This window comes from Marmota flaviventris, chromosome 5 (assembly GCF_047511675.1).
Source record: "Marmota flaviventris isolate mMarFla1 chromosome 5, mMarFla1.hap1, whole genome shotgun sequence".
Taxonomy (NCBI): domain Eukaryota; kingdom Metazoa; phylum Chordata; class Mammalia; order Rodentia; family Sciuridae; genus Marmota; species Marmota flaviventris.
The window spans coordinates 13,403,861-13,426,927 of NC_092502.1; the positions used below are offsets into that span (position 1 = coordinate 13,403,861).

Below are 23,067 nucleotides of genomic sequence, written 5' to 3' on the forward strand. Positions count from 1 at the left end.
GTATATGTAAGAAACAGCCAGGCAAGGAGCCGGGAGAGAGGGGAAGAGCCTCAGCGGCAGGTGAAGGGGGCTCCTCTCCCCCCGTAGGCCCCCAGCATCCCCCCTTCCTGGAGAAGCCGTGCACATCGGCATTCCTGGTGGGACTCACCAGCAGAAGGCCAGCCTCGCCTTTTCAGCTCCATCTCTGTCTGGGATTCATTCAATTTATATTAGTGGGTCCCTCAAAACTGCACCTTAGGGTTGGGTGCATCTCAATGGTACAGCACTTGCCTCGTATGTGCAAGGCTCTGGCTTTAATCCCTAGCACCACCAAAAAACCCAACCAACCAACAGAACCAAAAACAAAACCCTGTGCTCTGTGTAGGACTCGCAGTGGGGGTTGGGATGTAGTTTGAGATGTAAAGCACTTGCCCAACACACATGAGGCCTTGGGGTCCATCTCTAACCACCCCCCGCCAACACATGCTCAAAAGAGAATACGTGTAAAATGCTGGTGTGTGGGCCCATGCCAGTGTGACTGAGGGTGGTTCTGTGGGTCCAGAGAGGGATCCAAGAGTCTTCATTTAAATTTTTTTTTTTTTTTGAGACTAGTTCTTGCAATGTTGCCCAGGTTGGCCGCAAGCTTCTGGGCTCAAGCCATCCTCCTGTCTCAGGCGCCTGAGCAGCTGGGGCTGTAGGCATGTACCATGGTGCCTGCTGAGAGTCGGCACCATTTCTTCTTTTTACAGTGTTGGAAATTGAACCCAGGGCCTTGCATATGCTGGGCAAGGGCACTATCACTGAGCACCAAGAGCCTCCATTTTTACCCGGCTACCCACGTGCTTCTGATCTGGCTTGGCGCAACATACTTCTAGAGAAGCTGCTCAGGATGACATCAGGGAGAGCAAGGGGGACGAGAGTCTGTAGTGGTTGCTGTTTGTCTGTCCACAGCTGATTTCTGACTCACTGCAGTCGCTTCTGGAAAGTGGAGCCCTGTGAACATGAGGGCCCACGAGGGCATTCCTGATGTGACTCCCCCAGAGAACGCTGGCCTGGCTTCTTGCACAATACCACCCGTGCACTCCAGGACCCACAGCACTGAATCTGGGGGTGATGTGGATTAACACTCGCAGGAAGAAGCTGCAAAGTTACCTCTCAAGGTGGGGGGTGGGACTCCACAGGAGAGAGCAGGCATAGAGAACATTGCCCTCTCGATCGGGAATTTTAATCTAATGAGCACATAAGCAGAGTGGGCAAAAGAAGAAAAAAAAATCCCCTTCCTCCCCCAGACTGGGGATGAGAGAGGAGGAAATGAGAAGAAAGAGAGAGTCCAAAATCAGGGAAACACAGATGGGAGGGATGGCAGAGAAAAAGCAAGAGGGAGGAGATTCTTCTCAAAGGCCACTTTATTGATGGAGACACAACTGGATGGAGTTCTCCGCAGCCCTCCCTCACTCCCATCAGTGGCTTCACGGGGCATCTGAGAGCAGTGTGGCCCATCGCCAGCCCGGGCTGGATGCTCGGCCAGCTCTGCGCTGCCCACCGCAGTCAGGCGGCCACATAAAACACGTCACAGCTCATGAAGATTCATGGATGCACCTCTCAATCCCCAAAATGGTGTCTTTGCATTTTTTTTTAAATATTATACAAAATATGTTAACTAGGAAAGGTTAGCTGTGCTGTGTCATCTGTAGGACGTCCTTTCAGGATTATCGTCCCTCAAACATGACTTTTTATTGCAGGAAAACCTCTAAAAGGTGTGACTGTACAAAAAAAGGAAAAAAAAAATCTAGATTTTTAGGAAGAGCAGTAACTTAACACTGCTTTAGTTCATTTAAATTTTCTTTCCCAAAAATACATTCCTAAATATACAAACTATACAATCTTGTCATTTTTAATGCTGGTTTTTTTTTGTATTTTTTTTTAATAATAACAATAAAACCCAAACTAAAAAAATCGGTTCATCTTCAAACCAACAAGAGCTAGAGGACTTGTGACTCAGTACCTTCATATAACACCACATAAATAACTTTAGCCACAGTCAACATTCACAGCGTGGTCAGAGGGACAAAGGGAATACTTTTCTGGTGATTAGACATCATCTGCGGAGAGAGCTGGGATGTTCATCCGAGGCCGGGTGAAAAACGCCATCTTCTCCCTGTAAAGAGGCATCCCTTAGGGCGGGGCTTGGGGTCTCTTGAGAGATGTTCGGTCCAGGATCATTCTTTCTCTTTGGTGCCTCGTGCCTGTTAGCACCCACACTACCACTGGGCTACACCTGCATCTTCGGGGGGGGGGGGGCTGCCCTAGATGTTGTAGGATGTTTAGCAACGTCCTTGGCCTCTAACCATGAGTTATCAGTAGCCTTCCAGGGTTCCAGGTGGGATAATCAAAAATGTGTGGATAATGGGCATGGTGGTGCACACCCGTAGTTCCACCTACTCTGCAGGCTGAGCTGGGAGGACTCTTTGAGCCCACAGAGTTTGAGACTAGCCTGCATAACATAGTGATATCCTGTCTCAAAAAAAAAAGGACACTGCCAAATCAAATGTCCCTTGTAGGGAGCGGAGGGGCTATAAAATCATCCCTGAATGCTTGGGTGCAGTGGTGCACCTGGCTCAGGAGGCTGAGGCCAGAGGATCGTGAGTTCAAAGCCAGCTTCAGCAACTTAGCAAGGCCCTCAGCAACTCAAGGAGACCCTGTCTCTTAAATAAAAAGGGTTGGGGATGTAGCTCAGTAGTTAAGTGCCCCTGGTACCAAAATAAATAAATAAATAAATAAAAATCCCTGGTTGCAAACCACTGCTTTAGGGGACACTTTTGTATGACCAACCATACAAATCAGAGGCATCTCCGAGTTTGAAAGGGCACTTGGACCTGGGCTCAGTGATACACACCTATAATTCCAGCTACCTGAGGGGCACATATTACGAGTCTAGCCTGACCCAACTCCATGAGACCCCGTCTCAATGTAAAGTAGGGAAAAGGGCTGGGGATGCAGGTCAGGAGTAGAGCACTCAGGTAGCACGTATGAGGTCCCAAGTCCAATGCCCCATACGGCAAAGAAAAAGGTCTTAGGGTGACTTCCAGCATTTCTTTGTTTCAGATTCTCCATTTGTTAAAAATTTGAGAGACACCCAAACATAGTTAAATAAATTATAGAATATTTTAGATATTTATATTCCACAAAGGGATCTCTTTAGTACATACACAAATACATGTGCTTTGTCTGGAAAAGACAACAGAAGTCGAAACCCAAGGTCCTTTGTGGGTAGAAAGCCCAAGCCAAATGTCATTTAGGGGCTCCTCTGATATGCCTGAGTCCAGTGTGGCCAGAAAGTGGATCCCTGAGATCCTGGCAGGCAGCAGGCAGGCAGCAGGCAGGGCAGGGAGGCCCTGCGGGGTGGGCAGCTACGCCCCCCAGGCTGACTCATCATTCAGCCAATCCCGGGCAATCACCAGTGATGGAAACGCTGGGAGGGGGGGGCCTGGAGCAGGTGGCTCGTTCATGAACAAGAGGATCTAGCGAATTAGCTGGAGTTGTGTGGGGACAGATAAAGACAGGCGGGGGACGAGTACCGAGAAGCCCAGACAGGCAGCGACGCTTGACAGAGGATGAACATCTGTCACAGCACGCCCTACAGCTCTGCTAGAGACCCATGCAGGGGACTAGTGCAGCGAGGCCGGGGAAGGAGGCCAGGGCTGGTGAGGGCCGCTGACTTACCTGAATGACTGTACTTCTGGGGGCTCCTTACAGCTTTGGCCGCGCAGCCTGTGCACATCCTTCGCGGCCGCCCTCATCATCTTGTCTGTCTGCAGCTCACCCTTGTGCTCTGTGCGGTCCATCTGGGGGGTGAAGCAAGCAAGGCCTTGAGGTAGTGGAGGCCTCCTGGCCTCTAGAAATGTGTGCTGCCTCATCTAATCCTCAGGCCACCCCGGGGGGTAAATTTTGTAATTCCTTCTATTTACCAACCAGGAAACTGAGGCTTAGGCATGTCAAGAAATTTCTTTAACATCAAATAAGTGAAACAAGGTGAAAACCCGATTCCAAGTCATGCTGTCATGCATAAGTGCTGTAGGTCCTTTATGACCCTTTTACTGATATAAACCTACGTGAGGGCATTTGAGAAAGAGGCCATGGAGAGCAACACACTCTCCTCATGTCATACCCTTGAAAACATGGCACAAAGAGTTTTGGTCAAGGAAGCCATCATTTAAATGGGTTGTTAGAAGAAGTAATAGATGTACTGTTTTTTCTATTTGAAAGCACAAGTTTTCTTAGATTGTGTTTTCTTAAGGCAGGGCATATATGTGCCTGTTTTCTCATCTGTTTTTGCTATGACTACCAGGAAGCTCAAAGGTAACAGTAACTACAATTAGGTTACATTAGGTTTGGGATATATTTACTTCCTTCTCCTCCTTAAAGCTTTCTAACTTTATATTCCCGTCCCCCATGCTCTTCTTACAACCCCATTTATAAATATATTATAATATATTACTAATAGGGAAGAAACAAACATTTTTGAGTTGCCAGTCAGTTTGAAGCTCTTGGACTAGTCCAGATGGAAGAAGTACAGCATCATCTTACTGCCCTAAGATATCACTGCTTGTACCGAGAGCTAGGATTTTGGCTGATGGCCGGTGAGATGATCCAGGTAGACCCCATTTGTCTGGCTGTGTGAAGAGGGAAGCAGCAAGGTCTTTCTTGCTGTGGTGGCAAGCAGAGAGAGTAGCAGGTATTATTTATTATAAGCAAGTCAAATATGGTCTCTGTATATTGGTCCTATCCTGTTTATTTCTTCATGATAGTCTGGAATCTGCTGGCCTAGAAGTCTGGTGGTGCCCAACTCAAGTTCTCACCTAATTATTTTACATACAGCTCAAGTAAGCAAGCAGGTCTTTTAGCCACTTGGAACCTTCCTGCTTTGCAAGACCTGCGAAACCGAAGGGAACATCTGCTAAACATGGATGAGATGAGTCCAGAGCTCTGAGAGATCCTGAATGGCTCCTGCACTTTGGAATTCTCTGACTCCCAGACTGTTCATCGTGTTGTTGAGGGGACATCATCTAGATGTGTAAGTCTCCTACTCATTGGGGGTTTCCTTGCACTGTCCCACCGGGTAGCAGTCCGCAGCGCCTTTGGAATTCTCAGGCTATGAGGGGCTTTGCCTGCATGTAAAACCTGCCGAGAGCGCAGCCCACATAAAATCCACTGTGTGCTACTGCCGCCCTTTGATTCTTTTTCCACAATCAACTGGAAATTCCTTTCACTCACTACAGCAGGAAACCCCCTCACCCAGGAGGGAACTCTAGGGCATCTTGTCAGCCCAGAGCCCGGCAGATCAGCTCTCATCTCCGTAGCGGGGTGTGGGGCAGTGGGGCTGCTCGCTGGGACTGCCTGCCTGGGCAGCCATGGTCAGGGTCCCAGCTTTACCATGTTGAAGCGCATGTCGGGCTTGGATTAGGTTCCGGATGTGCATGAGCAAGGAGGTCAGGCAAGGGAACGCATCAGTCCTAAGGACTCACACAAACGAGTCAGCCCCCCAACATGCCTCGTGGCCGCCTCAGTAGTGGGCAAAAGGATACCTGGGTCCCTTTGCGGATGGGAATGAAGGGTTCTTGGACCTAATGGACCTTGAGCGGGTGTCTTGGGACCCCTGGAGACGGCACTCACCCTCTTCTCTAGCATCCTCAGCAGCAGGCGGAAGCGCTCGTCCTCGCGCAGCCACTGTGGCAGCTCCTTCTCCCCGTGGCTCTTGGCTTGCTCCAGCCGCTCCTTGAGCTCCCGCAGCACCGAAATCTCCTGAGTCAGTTGGCTGTGCCAGGTTCGCGTTGCCTGCAGGTCCAGCTCAAGGTCCAGCGAGGTGCGGATCAGGCGCTCGGTGCGCAGGGATTTCCCAGAGGAAGGCTGTGGGGTGGTGGGTGTTACCAGTTACCAGCTGGCTCCCCCCCCAGCGAGGCGCGTGGCGCTCCCCCAGAACCCCAGATCCCCTCCCTTGTCCTCCTTTGGAGCCCTGATAGATGCTCCGGCTATGCGGCTTATGCTTATTGGGCATCTACTGTGTCCCTGGCACCAAGTTTGGGGATTTATGTCCGTTGTCCCATCTCATCTTCACAACCCAACTCTTTTTTTTTTTTTTTTTTAAATATTTATTTTTTTTTTAGTTTTTGGCGGACACAACATCTTTGTATGTGGTGCTGAGGATCGAACCCAGGCTGCATGCATGCCAGGCGAGCGCGCTACCGCTTGAGCCACATCCCCAGCCCACAACCCAACTCTTAGGATCGGCACTACAGATGAGGCTCAAGGTGGTTAAATCACAGAGCTGAAGTCAAGCTGAGCCTGTCCCCTGCGGTGATCGCAGGCCCCACCCACTCACTGTACAATGAGTCACTTCAAGCCTCAACATTTATACCTGGCTAATGGATGCTGGCCCCTGTCCTGTTCTGCAGTGGTTTCCTCCATGCAGGCCTGATCCCCTGGAGCAGAAGTCGGGTCTTCCCACCTGTATGCCTCTATCTATGGCCCTCTAGTGTTTCTTCAGTCCTGGGTTCATCCCCAGGGCCCTCCTCTTTCCTTAAGGCTTTCCTCCTCTGCCACATCCAGTCTATCTGGTTTGTGGGCATACCAGGGACAGGGATGTCACCTGAACCTGGTCAATCAGGATCTCAGTGCAGGGGTGAGTATGCTGTCTAAGCCCAGCCAATAATAATCACTGCTGGCACTTTGCTCAACCTCTTGGAACAAAGGCAACTTCTTTACACAGAGGGTTGCAAAGGCAGCAAGATATACCTGGAACTGATATAACATGGTCATCTTTACCATCATATGGGGTGATCCTGCTTAAGAATTGAGCTATCTGGTAGGAGCAGTGATAATTCAGGGGAAATGAAGTCTGACGACATTGTTTCAATTGCTGGATTAATCCAAGCCTGAAGCTAGATTCGTGGCACAGATTTTCCTTTCTTTCTTTCTTTCTCTTTTTTTGTTTTTGTTTTTTGTGGCACTGGGGATGGAACCCAGAGCCCTGCATGTTCTAGGCAAGCCTCAACCACTAAGACACTTCCCCAGTGTTACTGTTTGGTTCTTAAATGTCCCCTAAAGTCCCATAGGCTGAAGGGTTGGTCACCAGCCTGTGCTGCTATTGGGAGATGACAGAACCTTCCAGAGGTGGGCTGAGTGGAAGGACCTGAGGTCGCTGGCAGTGTGCCCTTCAGGGGGATACGGAGACCCCAGCCCTTCCCTACCTCTCCCTTTTGCTTCTGGGCTGCCATGAGGTAAGCAGCCTTCTCTGCCACACGTCCCTGCATGATGTACTGTGCTGTCACAGGTCCAAAAGCAACAGGGCCAAGTGACCATGGGTTGAAACCTCTGAAAGTGTAACCCCAAATAAACCTTTCCTATTTTCAAGCTAAAAGTCCAGCTATTTTGTCCCAGCAGCAGAAACCTAACTAAGATACCCAGCCTGGACTTTTCCATTAAATGGGACAGTAAATTCCCTCGTTTGTTTTTAAGGTGCATTAGAGTTGGGTTCTTTCGCCATCTGTATGCAGAAGATCTTGATTAACACAATCATCAATTCTCCCTCCATCAAAACTAAAGAATTACTAAATGGCTGTAAGAGGCAGAATCCTCAGATGGCTCCCAGTATTTCCAACCTTAATATACTTGCCCTATATAATCTCTTTCCCTTCAGCGTGGATGTGATGGGATATGTCACTGGGTGACTAATCAGTTGACTTTGAGTTAATCAAAAGGCAGATTATCCCTGATGGGCCTGACCTTATCAGGTGAGCCCTTAAAAGATGGATTGAGCTCTTCCTGGCTGGGTGACTCTGCTGGCCTTGAAGAAGTGATGCATGTTACAGAGAGGGTCACATGGCAAAGACCTAAGAGTGACTTCCAGGAATTGAGAGGGGGCCTGTGGACTGCAGCTAGTAGGGAAACAAGGAACTGATTCTGCCAACAACTTGAAGGAGCTTGAAAGCAGCCCTTTCCCTGGTCAAATCTCCAGATCAGGATGCAATCAACACCTACACTTCAGCCTGCTGAGACCCTGAGCAGAGGACTCAGCTAACTTGTGGCCCAACTCCTGACCCACAGAAACTGAGGTCATAAATATGTATTATTTTAGGCTGGTAAGTTTGTGGTAACTTGTTATATATAGCCTTACAAAATAGACACAATGACCAGTAAAGGGGTTTGAGATATGGTATAAGAAACACTAACTAGAAGACCTCTCCTCACCTTGCAGGGCTGACAAGCAGTTTCAGGAACATAAATTAGCTCCATGCAGAGGTTCTAGAATGCTTCTCTAGGGTGAACATTATCTGGTCTGTGCTTATAAGTGAGGGGGGGCCAAAGGAGCCCGGCTGAGTGATCTATGCGGCTCAAGTTCTCAGAGCAGCTGTTGTGCTTTGCTATCACCAATGTCCAGTCTTGCCTGGTTGGGCTGCCACAGAGGCACAGTTCAGGCAGCAAGGAGAAGCATGGACCCAAGACCTGAGCCCAGCCTCTGGACTCTGCTGTTCTTATGGGCTCAGACCCACCATTGGGGAGCCCCTGAGTGGGCCATCCCCTGGCTAAGGGCAGGATCTGTAGGGCCTGCCTGGAAGGGAGTGGTAGGAGCAGGGGGTCAGGTAGGAGTTGCGCAGCAATGTTTCTGCAGGAAGGGCTGGATCCCTCACACAGCTGAAAATGTCATTCCCAGTCTAATGACTTAGATTGACGGTGAGTGTGGGCTTGGAATCTTCATAGTGAACAGGATCTGCAACAGCAGATCCACTGGGTGGAAAGGTAGCCTGTCACCTGAGGCCACATCCACAGTGCCACCCTGCCTTTCTCTCACACCTTCTCTGACTGCTTTCCCTCTTCTGCCCTCTCTGCTGCCTCTGTAGACTTTCTGGGGACAGGGAGAAAGGTGGCACTAGGCAATGAAAGGACCACATTTTTGCGTGTGCAGTGCTGGGGACGGAGCCTAGGGCCTCATGCATGTTAGGCCAGTGCTGTGCCAGAGTCACAGCCCAGCCCCGGACCCACTCCTGTTTCTGGCTGTCCACTGGCAGGCCTGCAGGAGAGGTAGAGGGCCTTCCGGGCCTCAGGGTGAGGTCTGCTCTCCTCTCTGGCTCTTTCTTTAATCTCTTTCTGACCTTCGGGCTCCTGGGTTTCTTCTGGTTCTGCAAACGCACCAGACAGAGGTGCTTCCCAGCCATGTTGAAAGCCTAAGGAGGAGCATCTCCTGCAGTCCTGTGGTCAGAGTCCTAAGAAGGGGTCCCTCCTTTTCTGAATGCCACCCCCTAATCTTTCAGCCCAGTTGCACTGGGGCCTCTTCCCTGTTCCCACCTGATTCCAGGAGGTGCTGAGCATGATTCCATCAGACCAGGTGACCATGACATCTGGGTTGGTTCCTAGTGACTTTGATTTCCACCCAGGTGGTCAAGCACACATACCCCTGGTCTCACCCATCTGTCCCAATCATAAGGCTATGGTCACCCTTGGGCTCTTTCTCCAGTGCTACACAGGCCTCATTGCTCCCAAACTTCCATTTGCAAATGCCACCACCCTGTGAGGACAATGCCCTTCAAGCCAGTGGCCAAGGAGAAATGGCCACTCAAGAGGGCACGTGTGGGCAGGATGCAGGCCTTCTGGAAATAAAGGCGGAGTGGACACACAAACAGCTTCTGGTGGCTCTTACCCGCTTCATCCTGACGCTGCGCCGCTCCAGGGAGTTTCGCACAAAAGGTGGCTTTTTGGAGAGAGTGGAGCTGTCACTGTCGCTCCGATTCAGCTGCCAGAGAAAAGGGAAGTCAAGCATGGTCAGAGCACACTCTGGAAGGAGTGCTGGGGCCTGCAGGGATGTTCGGTCGTCCACTCTGCCCCATCCTCCCTCTCCTCGTGCAAACACCCCGTTGTCTATTCTGAGCTCGCTGTGGCCTCCCTTTTCTTTATTTGCAAACCAGCACCCCACAAACACTCACTAGGGATGTTCGGTCATCCACTCTGCCCCATCCTCCCTCTCCTCGTGCAAACACCCCGTTGTCTATTCTGAGCTCGCTGTGGCCTCCCTTTTCTTTATTTGCAAACCAGCACCCCACAAACACTCACTGAGCATGTCTGCATGACGCTTGCTGCTCTCTGCATGACGCAGAATGAGAGAGTCCTGCGACAGCCACTGTGATGGGAGCACCACACTTTACAAACAAGGGCACAGACTGTGCCTCAGATTGGTGAGCTGACGAACACCCAGCAGGGTTTGACAACATCAGCGTCGCCGTAGGACATCCTGTCCCCTTGACTTGTGACACAAAGGGCTATTTGCATCACCTCTTCCCTGTCAGCCACAGAACCCATCTTAGCTGGCTCAAATAGAGCCACTATCAATGCTGACATCTGAAGGCTGGGGGTGTAGCTCAGTCTGAGTGCTTGCCTAGCATGCTGCAGGCCTTGGGTTCCACCCCCAGCACTGCAAACCAACTCCCCACAAACACAAATAAAAAGCCCAGCTCCAAGGCAAAGCCTGGGGTCTGTATCTGTGGAGTGGTAGGCAGACAGGGGCTGGAAGGGTTAAGCTGATCATAATTCTCCTCCTGCAGGATCCCCCAGTGCCTTAGTCACTTCCACTCCCACACAGGGCTCGGATTCTCATTCATGGTCAGAAACCAGGTGTCTGGTCCAGAAGGGATGCTTTTCTACTGAGGGTGTCATCCCCCCTCCCAAGAACCAGAGAGGACTGTTGACAGGAGGTGAGAGCAGGTGGGGCTCCTTTCCCAAGCTGTTTCCACAGTCGCCAGGGCTGGCCCAGGCCAGGCTACTGCACCTATCTGTCTGTCTGTCTGGCAGCTGTCAGTTCTCGGTGGCAGGCCTCTCTAGAGTAGCCTCTGGTGTTTTCATATTTGTGGTTATTGATTATTACTAATGATAGTGGCATTAATAGTCCTGCTGAGTTGATGAACATCGCAACTTCAAGGACGCAACTGGTGAAACCGGTATTGTGCCAGACAGAGCCTCAACCACAACCAGAAACAGGATGGCAGATGCTAACACCGATGATGGCCACTTGGATAAGCACCTACCAAGCACCAGGTGCTTCACCTACAGTTCCACTTAATCCTCAAACTAAGCCAATGATGGTCCAGGAGAGAAAGATGCTTTTACAGGTCACAAGCCAGAGCTCAAGGCCTACTGGAAATGCCAGGGTCATGCCACTTCTGGCCCCAGCTGCATGTAGGACTCAGGAATGAAACCAGTGTGCAGATGGAAGGAGATGGTCTCAACAGCTGGGGTAGATTCACAGGGATGGAATGGCTGCGTGCGGTTCCAGAAGGGGACTATATCCCACACTAGGCAAGTCGAACACAGCATTGGAAGAATATATGTCATACCACCAGAAATGGGTGTCAGATAATTGACCCTTCAGTTGTGACTGCTGATGTTTCAAGGATCGTGTTGTAAAAGAGAGGGGAAAGCTACATTAAATTCTTGAACTTTGCTTTCTCTTATTTCCAGATTTCTTTTTCTGGGCACTGGGGATTGAACCCAGGGATACTCTACCACTGAGCTACATCCTCAGTCCTTTTAATTTTTTATTTTGAGACAGGACCTTGCCTGCTTGCTTCAGACCTCACTAAGTTGCTGAGGCTGGCTTTGAATTTACGATCCTCTTGCCTCAGCCTCCTGAGTCACTGGGATTATAGGCGTCCACCACCATGCATAGCTATTACCAGATATTTTAATGCCGTTCATCTCATACATGGCTGAGGATATCACTGCCTCGTTATTACTTCCATTTACAGCTAGGGAAACTGAAGTAGAGAGAGGGACAGTAATTTGAAGTCACAGGGAGCCTGTTCAGGGATGAGAATTTTGGAGGGACTGGATCCACTGGTCAAAGTGGGTCAACCAGCAAATGGGAAAGTACAGCTGATAAACACCTGGGTGTCGTAGAGACCTGTAATCCACTATCCCTATCCTAGGGGACTTCAAAGTTAGGTGTGACCCCAAGCCAGGGAACCTAACCATGGGACATAGGACATGCTGAGGAGCCAAGAAAGAAACCACCCAGGAGGCAACACTTATTGTACAAAGGTGTGACATGGGCTAGGAGAAGGGGCTGCTCACAACTGGAAGCCCCTCAGGCGGTGGCTCTGGGTGATAGAAAGCCTACAGGTTCTGGGCTTTGTACTCAGCACCTGTGTGCCCTGGACCAAAGTACTTTGACATCTATTAAATGAGGTGGACACAACAGGCCTTGCAGGGAGATTTGTAAGATTAGTTTTTTTTTTTTTTTGCAGGGGAAGGAGAGGTGTTGTCGATGAGCATTTGAAATCCCATTCTGTGGGTGGGCAAATCCACCTCATGATTCTCAGTGGGAAACAGCACTCTCCCCAAGCCCCAAGCCTTGCTTTCATAGCTTCCCTTCCACTGAGAAGGAGGACAGGACTAAGCTGTCACCTGGATGCACCCTACCTTAAGTCCTGAATCACAGCCTGGGTCGCTGGACCCAATTCTCTGTTATTGTGCCCTTCAAATTTAAACAAGGTCCTCTATCCCGCTACACACAGCATGCTTGTCAGTATCTCAGGGAAAGGCCATTAGTGAGGAGCAGTGGCAGTGGCAATAGCAGCAACTAGAGGTGGCCAGTGGGGACAGAAAACTGGGGAGGCTTCAGCACAGCAGTCCCCCCCACCTTGGGGATCTATTCCAAGACCCATCATGGATGCCTGAAAGTCACGGGTAGTACTAAGCCCTATATAGACAACATCTTTCTTACACCTACATACCTGTGATAAGAGTTCATGTATAAATTAAGCACAACAAGACATTAACAATAATTTACTGTAAGATTTAGCAATCTCAGAATACAACAATCTTCCTTTCCTTATTAAGAAGGGAATGTTCACCTTTTCACCGAAGGAAGCAGTTCACAGCTTTCCTTCGTCCATTCTTAATGGCCAGCAACACTGCTCTTGCATTTTAGGGCCATTATGAAGTCAAATAAGGGTTTCTTAAACATAAACACTGCAGTAGCTGACAGTTGAACTGGTAACAGAGATGGCTACTAAGAGACTCATGGGAGAGGGTAGTGTATACAGCATGGATACGCTGGAAAGGGCTGATTCTTGTCCCAACTGGAATAGAGTAGGGTGGCTTGAGATTTCATCATGCTGCTCTGAATCATATGCAATTTAAAAACGTATAAGTTACCTCTGGAGCTTTCTATGTAAAGTTTTCAGACTGAGGCTGATTGTGAATAAGTGAAACTACAAAAAGCAAAACTGCAGATAAGGGAGGACTAATGTATTGAATTCCAGAGGCAGCAGTAAGACTGGCTGGGCCACGTCCTGCAGCGCATTGTATTATCCTCCCCTGGTTGGCTTCATGGAATACTTTTACCTGTGGTCTAGTCTGCCTTGTTCCTACCTGACTTCTCAGGCTGGTTATATAGCCTCGCATTACATATGTGAACTACCTAATTTCAAAAAATTTCCCCTACATATTCTGCTCAGTCTGTTGCCTTGGTGGTAGGAAGTGACGTGCTGTCAGTCAGAGACTAGAAAGCATGGAGCTGGTGGTGCCGTGGAGGTAGGTGGGGGCACCTCCCTAACACTGTCTGTTGGGAGTTTGTCGATGCTCATTTTGTGTATGCAAAACAGAGGGTGAACTTGCTACCTGTTGTTCCTGGGGAGATGTACTCCATGCCTAAAGAGTTTGAAGATAAATGACAGGAAAATACGCAGGATGTTGTAGCCTGCGATTTCTTGTACCCTTCAGTAAGATTCAGCAGCAAAGAAGGAAAAATATACGGCATTGCCAAGAAAGGCCCCTTATGGCACGTGGTCCATGCTGACTGGGAATCTCTTAACTCGCAGGCTTGCATTCTGGCACAGATCATAAACCACAAAAGGGCTTAGCCAAGTACCGGATAGTTACAGATGCATAATAAAAGAGAGCAGAGGTTCTTGTTATTCGAGGATGCCAATCTGGGAAAAGGGACACTTAAACCCATTTAAACAGGAATTTGACAGTACAAATTGGTGGGGTAAGAAATGGAAAGTCCAGTGGTCTATTTTCAGAATATAGTGTTTCATCTTAGATGTAAAATTACTGAGAGAAAATCAGCCAAGGAGGAAATAGAACAAATGGTTACCAGCACTTAACACCTGAGTGTGACAGATTCACAGTCCCTTGACAACCAGGAGGAAGGGGGAGGGGGCCTGCCTGACCAAACAGAGATAAACTCCATATGTGCCCAAATGCACTCAGTCCCACAAAGGCCTTCCTGCCACGGGAGAACAAAGGGAGGTGAGGACAATTCAAGGTGTATTTCTTTAAATAACCCAATAAGAGACAGTAAAACTAGGTGACATTAGGGAAGACTGTGGGCCCCATTTACTCAGCCAATGAGGACCTGGGGAGGTACCACGTGTTTAGGGGTAAAATGCTGACTGTGACATTGCTGGGGGTTGTCTGCTCGCCCCCAGAGGCCTGATCTTACAAGACCTTTGTCTCTCAGTCCAGGCTTTGGGTTTGGACAGGTGAGTGAGCCTCTCACAGAAAGTGAGCTTTTAGTTAGAAAAGATAAACACGTTGCAAAAGTTATTCCATTTTCTATCTCCTGTTTAATAAAACAACAACTGCATTCTAATCCTGCTGAAAAAGAAGGAGGCCAACTTCTTTGGGTGTGATTCTTTTTCTGATGAGTGACATTTTTCCTTCCCATTTGATTTCCACTGCACGTTTATAATGGTGGTAATTTTGCAAAGAGCCCAGGGTCTTATCTGATCTTAGCAAATGGTCTCAGGAGAGGGAAGGGCAGGGTGTGAACAAGGAGGAAGTAAGTTGTTGGGAATTATAATAATAACGTGGATCAAATGCAGATGACTGAGCCTTGCACATTCTTTAGCTAAAATGATCCTATGAGGAAGAGGGAGACCCCATCCATATGAATCACTGACAGCAAGTCAGATGGGGTTTTTGTTACAGGAGCTGGTGTGTGTTGTGTGGTATACAACGGAAAACTAGTGACATCTTGCAGCAATCCCAAACCAAAGTTGCTTGCATGCTTATGCTAGCAAAAGTCCCTTTCAACGTATTTACATGGAGAGCATCAAATAGACAGGAAGCAATCAGATAAACACCCCTCCCGTGGGAAATGACAAGAAAGACCTCCAGGCTAGACTGATTCCTCTGGCCGGACCCCTTTCAGGTTTCAGATCTTGGCTGTTGGGCGCCTGGTTTGGCCACTCGGATTCCTAACTTCTGGCATTTAATAACTATTTCTCTTTCCATTACTTTTTGTTGCTTGGGAAACCCTCATGTTTCAAAAATATACACAAAAGAAAAAGGAAGAATATTTAATCACTGACCATGAGTAAATACTGTGGATATTTTTGTATAGACTTTCTAGTTTTTTTTTCTGTTCGTACTATTTATTATTATTATTATTTTTTTTTTTGAGAGAGAGAGAGAGAAAATTTTTTTAATATTTATTTTTTAGTTTTCAGTGGATACAACATCTTTATTTTATTTTTATGTGATGCTGAGGATTGAACCCAGCGCCCTGCGCATGCCAGGCAAGCACGTTACCGCATTAGCCACATCCCCAGCCCAATTTATTATTGTTTTTTAAAATGTTTTGGTGCGGGCTGGGGATGTGGCTCAAGCGGTAGCACGCTCGCCTGGCATGTGTGCGGCTCGGGTTCAATCCTCAGCACCACATACAAACAAAGATGTTGTGTCCGCCAATAACTAACTAAATAAATAAATATTAAAAAATTCTAAAATAAATAAATATATAAAATGTTTTGGTGGTATTGTATTGGAGATTGATCCCAGGGGTGCTCTACCACTGTACCACATTTCTTGTCTTCCCCCCCATACCAGGAAAGTCTTTACTCTCTTTTATTTCTGAAGGCTCTTTTTATTTTGAGACGGGGTCTTGCTACATTGCCAAGGCTGGCCTCCAGCTTGAGATCCTCCTGCCCCAGTCTCCCGAGCTGCCGGGATTATAGGCGCACACCACTGTGCCTGGCTCCTCTACTTTTAAACTTAACTAAAGCTAAATCATCCTGTGCCTATTGCTTGTCATTGGCTTGTTTCATAATGTCATTTTCTTGTGCCACTAAATAATCCCATCAATCAATCAAGCAAGCAAGCAAAAGATCAACCCTATGAAGTGGGTCTGTGAACCTGACAAAACCAAGGCTTCGAGGAGCCCCCCAGCTGGAGGCTACCTGACAACGTGAGGATCCAGATTGGCATCCAGAGCTGGGTGAGGGTCTTAGCTACCCAAGGGAAGGAGGAAGGTGCCCAAGGCTAGCTTACCCGGCACACGTACTGGCTCTGGGGCCCTGGGGAGAAGGTCTTGGAGCGGATGATGGTGCTTCCCCGAAGAAATGGCCCTGGCGATGGGGTGCCCACACGCCGGTCCTTGGGCCGCACCACTGTGGGGGATGGGGCCACCGTGTCCGTGTTGGTCTCTTTGTCCACCTGAGGAAGAAGTCGCAGGCTTGAGGACACCATGTCCACTGAGTGTCGGCTACCCACCCCGAGTCTACCCAGCCACTCTCCACCTGACCTGTGCCTCTTTGCCGTGGGCCCACAGGCACAGCAGGGTCAATCAGCCCAGTCCTGCCAGAGCGGTGCCCAAGGCTGGAGGTGCCCATTCTCATTCTTCCACCCGTGGCTGGGGGGCTAGCGGGAACCCCCAAATAAACTCACATGGTGAGGTACCTCGGGCACCAGCATCCTGGGCCTCACGTCCTCATGACCTATGTACCCCCACATTTTGACAAAGACATTCCCCAGCTCTCCACTGCCCTGGTCCAGAACCACAGATTTTTTTTTGAATTATAGAGGCCACTGCCAAGTCTCCTTTTTAAAACAAAGCCAGTGGGCTTTCTGCTGTCCACACACAGCAATCCCAGGTAAAAGAAAAGCAAGCAAAAAGAAAAGCAAAAGCACTTAAGCTCAGGAACTCTGTTAGCCTGAAGGGCGCCGTGGTGTGATTTTGAGAAAGGTTCCCTGTCTGGCTGGAGAAAATGTAAAGGGGAGCTGGAAGGGGGGCTCAGCTTCTGCTCCAGCCACTTGTTCAGGTGCCTTTGGAGCACATCACACCTGTAGCTCTACCCTGGGGGTCCTGTTCAAATGCAGTGGGTGCTGTAGCTGCAGGTTGGAGATCTCTATGGAAAGAGAATCCTGCTACAACACTCCAGTGCCGCCAGAAAGCAGGAGGCAAAGGAATGTGGCTGGACTCCCTTTTCTCGTTGCCCTTTGGCCCCACCGAAATGAAGACATCTATTCTTTGGAAGCCTCTGAAACTATCTGCAGATTGGTATTACTGCATCCATCTTAAAGTCGGGAAACAGAGGCCTGAAAGGGATGAAATCACCTGCCCCAGATGACAGAGGCAGGGAGTGACAAGGCCAGGGTTTGAACCGAGACCATGTGACTGTAAAGCTTGAGGTGCATCCAGAGAAACAGAGGAGCCACAGAGAGCAGAAGAAAACAGACAGCCTCTCCTGGTTTACTGTCACCTAAATGACCTCAAGTCCCTGGGGCAAGGGATGCTCCTTAACAATTTACTGCAGGTGGCCTGTTCTGGTAGCCTGTCCCCTGATGCTAGACGATGAGACCTTGCCCCAACCTTTTCTGATTGCCAGGGCTCAAAGGCTCTTCCTACCTTCAATGCCGGGTGATCATCTGGGGAGGCTTTCTCTGCAAAAAAATCTTCTTCTCCCTCCGCTTCCTCCCCCTCTTCGTCCTCCTCCTCCTCAGCCACAGCCTCATTCTCGCAGGTCTCCTCCTCGTACCTCCTGCAATGACAAGACACTGTGGTTATTATCCCAGAAGCCATGCCACTCACCTGCATCCAGGGGAAGTGCATCAGGAAAAAACTCCCAGGCTTTTTCATCATTGAGAGTACATTATTTTCAAAATCCCCAATTTAGGGCTGGGGATGTAGCTCAGTGGTAAACACCTATCTTGCATGCCTGGGTCCTGGGTTGGATGCCCAGCGCTACAAGAATACAAAACATCCAACTGCAGTGAGGTGTGATTTATATATATCAGCAAAATGCATTTTCAGTGTACAGCTATCAAGTTTTGATCAGTGTACTCACTTGTGTAACCACCACCACACTCAAGATCTACAACATTCCATTGCTTTAAAAAATTCCTTTGCATCTTTCCCAATCTTCCCCCACCCCTGAGCAACCACTGATCAGCTTCTTATCATTATAGATTAGATTCTTATACAGTTCCATGTAAGTGGAATCAGTATGTATTTACTTGTCTCTGGCCTCTTCTGTCAGTATAGCGTTTTGGAAGTTCCCCCAGTTCCTACAGGCATCGGTAGTTATTTTTGTTGATGTGTAATATTCCCCTGAGTGGATATGTTGCAATTTGTTTAGTTTTCCATCAGTTGACCCACACTTGGATTCCTTTTTGTTCTTAGCCATTATGAATAAAGCTTGTAAGACCATTCACATACATGAATTGTGGGCCGATACAGGTTTTAATTTCTCCTGGATATTATATGAATGGGCTGGAGCAGTTGAGGTGAAATGCTGCAGTTCTGGAGGCTGAAGCCCAAGATCAAGGTGTCGGCAGGTCTGGTTTCCTCGGAGGACCCCGTCTTTGGTTTGCAGAGGACCACCTTCTTGCTGGGTCCTTACTTGCTCTTTCTTCTGTGCTCACACGTCCCTGGTGTTTGTGTGTACAAATTTCCTCTTCTTATAAAGACACCCGCCAGACTGGATTAGGCCTCACCCTCACTTTAAAAGCATCCTGTCACCTAGTTGCTTCTTCAAAGGCCCTGTCTGCAAATACAGCCACTGCCTGATGTGCTGGAGGTTAAGGTTCAGTGAATGAATGTGGGGAACTTGGTGCAGCCCATGACACATACATAATCAAGAGCAGATTGACCGGGTCATCCCGTGAATATAAGTTTATCCTTTATAAAACCGAAAGTGACTCTTCAAAGTAATTTTCTCGTTTTATACTCCCACCAGCAATAAAATGAGAATTCTGGCTCCTCATTAACACTTGGTCCGTCTGTCTGTCCTTCTGTCCTTCCTTCCTTCCCTCCTTCCTCTCTCCCTCCTGTGTTGGGGATTGAGCCTAAGATCTCCAGCGTAGCAGGCAAGAACTATACCACTGAGCTGCATCCCAAACCCTTGTTGGTCCTTGAATTTAGTCATCTACTACACCTGGGTTATAGGAGATCATTCTATATTATGCACATGAATCCTTTGTCAGGTATTTTTATTGTAAAATATTTTCTCTAGGCCTGCGGCTTGCCTGTTCATTTTTTTTTTAGATGGTATCTTCCAAAGAGCAGAAGTTTCTAATTAGGATGAAGTCCAATTTATTCATTTTCCTTTTACAGTGCTTTTTATGTCCAGAGAAATCTCTGCCTTCTCTGACATGGGGAAGAATTTCCTATAGTCTTCTTTTAGAAGTTTCACAGTCTCAGTTTTCACTCAGGACCCATTTGTGTTATTTTTTGAACACGAGGTGAGATATGTGTCCGAGTTAACTTCTTCCCCACGGGGCTTCCTGTGCAGCACGACTGGCTCAAGAGAATCTTCTTGGCGACATCCTTTACAGCCGTCCTCTGCCCTTGGACTCCTGGGTGGGAAAGATTTAGTGTGACAAATGGATTTCCAGTGTTACACAGTCATCTATCTTGGGCCTCATCTTGACTTCTCAAACACGTACAAACCTGCCAGGCTTCTGAGCAGCATGACATGGGCTTGCCACGCTGAGCCCACAGAATTCTAGCCAGAAGCGGAGAATTCGACGAGGAGCTGGCTCATCAAGGCTGAGGGCGAACCTCAGATGTCCCTGAGGATTTCCCAACAGGGAGAAGGGATCCTGGGTCTCTACCACCAACCCTGCCATGCAGACACCTGGGACCTCAGCTGGGGATTCTGGCCACAGAGGGACCTGTCCTTCCCTTCTTGGCCCCAGCAGCTCCTCCATCTTCTCGTGAAGAAGACATGGAGCCTGGGAATCCATGGAAGCCCCTCTAAGAAAGAATGCTGCATCCAGGGGAAGTGCATCAGGAAAAAGGTCAGCAGCAGAACTCGGTGCTTTTGGTGCTATGCTTCATGGTTCAACAGCGTTGGGAGAGCTCAATGCACTTCACAGACTCAAAAAGCGAGGGGCACAGACCCTCAGGTTCCATGTGCCAGCAAGGGCGCTCAGTGGTAGCATCAAGTTCCCAGGGGGATTTGTCCAAGCCCATTGAGGCTCGACCACAATGGCAGTCTCTTCCATTTAACTGAATCTGATCTAAACATTCCAGGTCAGGGGGAAAAGCCCACTCCATCTCAACGGCAAAGAGAAAAATTATTAAAATACACAACATCTTTTCACCCATTGCCATGGCAAAAAAAAAAAAAAATCTGATAATATCAAGTGCTGGTGAAGGTAGAGGAGACAGGCAGATCACGGGGCGAGCATAAAGGAGAGGAGGGAATGTATACTAGGAACGAGGGCTAGCGGCGTCTTTTAAAATAAAAAGTATACATATGCTTTATTTTTATTTATTTATTTTTGCAGTACTGGGGATTAATCCCAAAGGAGCTTTCTTTACCACTGAGCTATATTCCCAGGCCTTTTTTTCTTTTTTCTTTTGAGACAAAGTCTCAACTAAGTTGCTGAGGTTGGCCTAGAACTTGCGATCCTCCTGCCTCAGCTTCCTGAGTCACTGGGGTTACAAGTGTGTGCCACTGCACTCAGCAGAAGTGTACATAATGTTGACTGGGCATGGTGGCACATGCTTGTAATCCCAGTGGCTTGGGAGGCTGAGGCAGGAGGATCATAAGTTCAAAGCTAGCCTCAGCAACTTAGGGAGGCCCTAGCACCTAGGTGAGTCCCTCTTTCAAAATAAGAATTTTTTTTAAAAAGGCTGGGGATGCAGCTCAGTGGTTAAGCACCCCTGGTTCAATTCCTGGTACCAAGAAAAAGGACTCATAATGTTGATTTAAGTATAGTAGTTCAATTAAATCGACCATCTGAAAGGGGGCAAGTTAAGGAAACTCTCAATCACTGCTATGGGAACATTTTCTGTACTAACAGAGACATTTGGGAACTACTCTACCACGGCTACTATTGAAATATAAAACACGCATGCGCTGGGGCTCAGAAACACCACTTCATATCTGCCCTAGACAGGAACACACAAGTTCCTGAGAAGGTAAATAGGATGGTTCATCCGTCTAGCATGGTTGTGATTATATTCTATGTTTTCTAATAATCTTAATTTTATTTTGCTACGGCTCTTAAAAAAATTATAATTCTCTGCACTAAACAAACCTAGGTAAGGCCCCCTGTCATCCCAAGGACTCGGGAGGCTGAGGCAGGAGGATGGCAAGCTTGAGGCCAGCCTCAGCAACTTAGCAAAAATAAAAAGGGCTGGGGATGTAGCTCCATGGCAGAGAGCCCCTGGATTCACTCCTCAGCCCTGCAAAACAAACAAACAAACAAACAAACAACAATAAAAGAAACCTAAACAAATACAAAGAGGGAGAGACATGCCATGCTGGACCCTTGGGCTGAACTGAAGAGTGTAAATTAGAAGGCAGAGCTGGCCTTTGGCAGAACTCCACCTGGGACTCCAGAGCTAGGCAGCCACCCTGGGACCCAAAGAAGCCTCCAGCTTGGGGGGAGATGGCCGCAGATGGACGGACCCGCGAGGCAGCTTGGGGGATCCCCGGGCCTCTTTGTGAGTAAGAGGCTGGGGAAGTTTGAATGGCAGGGGGTGGGGATACAGGGGGCCCCAAAGGGAGAGAGAACAGAAGGCGGTTGCTAGGAGACGGCTTGAAAAGTCGCAGCACAAGCTTGGAATTTAGCGGAAGCCACTGATCTCGTGCCAGGGTTTTGGGAGACAGGTCCTGGGCCTATTTCTGGCATCAGATCTTGGGCTGTGTGAATTACAGTACAGGGTGACACAGTCGTGCCAGAGAGTAGGGTGGGGGGGGGAGGCAGAGGCTGAGACAGTGTGGAGGACCCTAAAATAAACAAAAGATCCCACAAAAATTCCAGGAACCTTGCTGTACTCTTTCTCACAGGGAGAAACAGTCCAAGAGGACTAACAGAGAGGTCAGCAAGCTACAGCTGGTGGGACAAGTCCAGCCCACTGATTTTTTCTGGATAGTCTAAGCTATGAATCGTTTTTATATTTTAAAATGTCTGGGGAAAAAATCAATAGGAGAAGGCTAATTCATGGCAGGTGCAAGTGATATGAAATGCAAATGTCAGTGTCCGTAAATGACATGTCGGTAGAGCACAAACAGGGTTGCTGGTCTGCAGACTGTCCAGGGGCTCCCATGCCACAGAAGCAGTCTGGAGGCGCTGCGGCAGGATCCATATGGCCCACAGAGCCGACGATATTTGCCATCTGGCCTTTTCCAGAAAACATTTGGTGATCTCCGGAGTCAAAGATATGAAGGGAAGGCTCCTTCTGAGACCAAATATACAAAGTGGGGCTTAACAGAAAGATCATCCAAGAGTCAACGTACAGCTTCCTCTGGGTCAGGGTCTGTGTTAAGTGCTAACGTGCATCATTTTATGGACTCTGCAAAATCCCCATGATATAATGGCTATCTTTAAAATCTCTGCTGCACAGATGAGGAAACGGAGGTTTAGAGTGGTGGTCCTAACCAGGTGTGAGGTACACACCTGTCATTCTAGCCACTCAGGAGGCTGAGGTGGGAGGATCATAAGTTCAAGGCCAGCCTCAGCAACTTAGTGAGATCCTATCTCAAATAAAAAAATAAAAAATAAAAAGGGCAAGGGATGTAGCTCAGTGGTAAAGTACCTCTGGGTTTAATTCCCAGTATCAACAAAACAAAATAAAACCAACATAAAAACAACAATAATAAAAAGAGTGGTGGTCCTCAGCCCAGGCGGCACCTGTCAATCACTCAGGGAGCTCAGACCACACCCCAGACCCAGCATGCCCCAGGAAATTGGCTGAGCTAACCTCTGAATGCTTATCTGTCTGGATTCCAAGCACAGGAGCTGAAGACCAAACTCTACTTCCTCCCAGATGGCAAGATCCATAGGCAGTGGCCAATCCTG

At 48.5% G+C, this 23,067-nt stretch overlaps 1 protein-coding gene across 2 annotated transcripts in view; it reads right to left on the reverse strand.

The window, feature by feature from the left end:
• Window positions 1-2,070: 2,070 nt before the first annotated feature.
• Wwc1 (WW and C2 domain containing 1) overlaps window positions 2,071-23,067 on the reverse strand; it is a 143,408-nt gene continuing 122,411 nt past the window's right edge. The window contains exons 18-24 of one of the 2 annotated variants that reach the window (XM_027938753.2): window positions 17,660-17,792; window positions 16,303-16,467; window positions 9,674-9,766; window positions 9,458-9,461; window positions 5,653-5,900; window positions 3,703-3,824; window positions 2,071-2,137 (exon numbers count right to left, since the gene is read on the reverse strand). In XM_027938753.2, the coding sequence (XP_027794554.2) occupies window positions 2,071-2,137; window positions 3,703-3,824; window positions 5,653-5,900; window positions 9,458-9,461; window positions 9,674-9,766; window positions 16,303-16,467; window positions 17,660-17,792 (832 nt within the window). The remainder of the gene's footprint in view (window positions 2,138-3,702; window positions 3,825-5,652; window positions 5,901-9,457; window positions 9,462-9,673; window positions 9,767-16,302; window positions 16,468-17,659; window positions 17,793-23,067) is intronic. The other variant, XM_027938752.2, reaches the window with a different exon arrangement.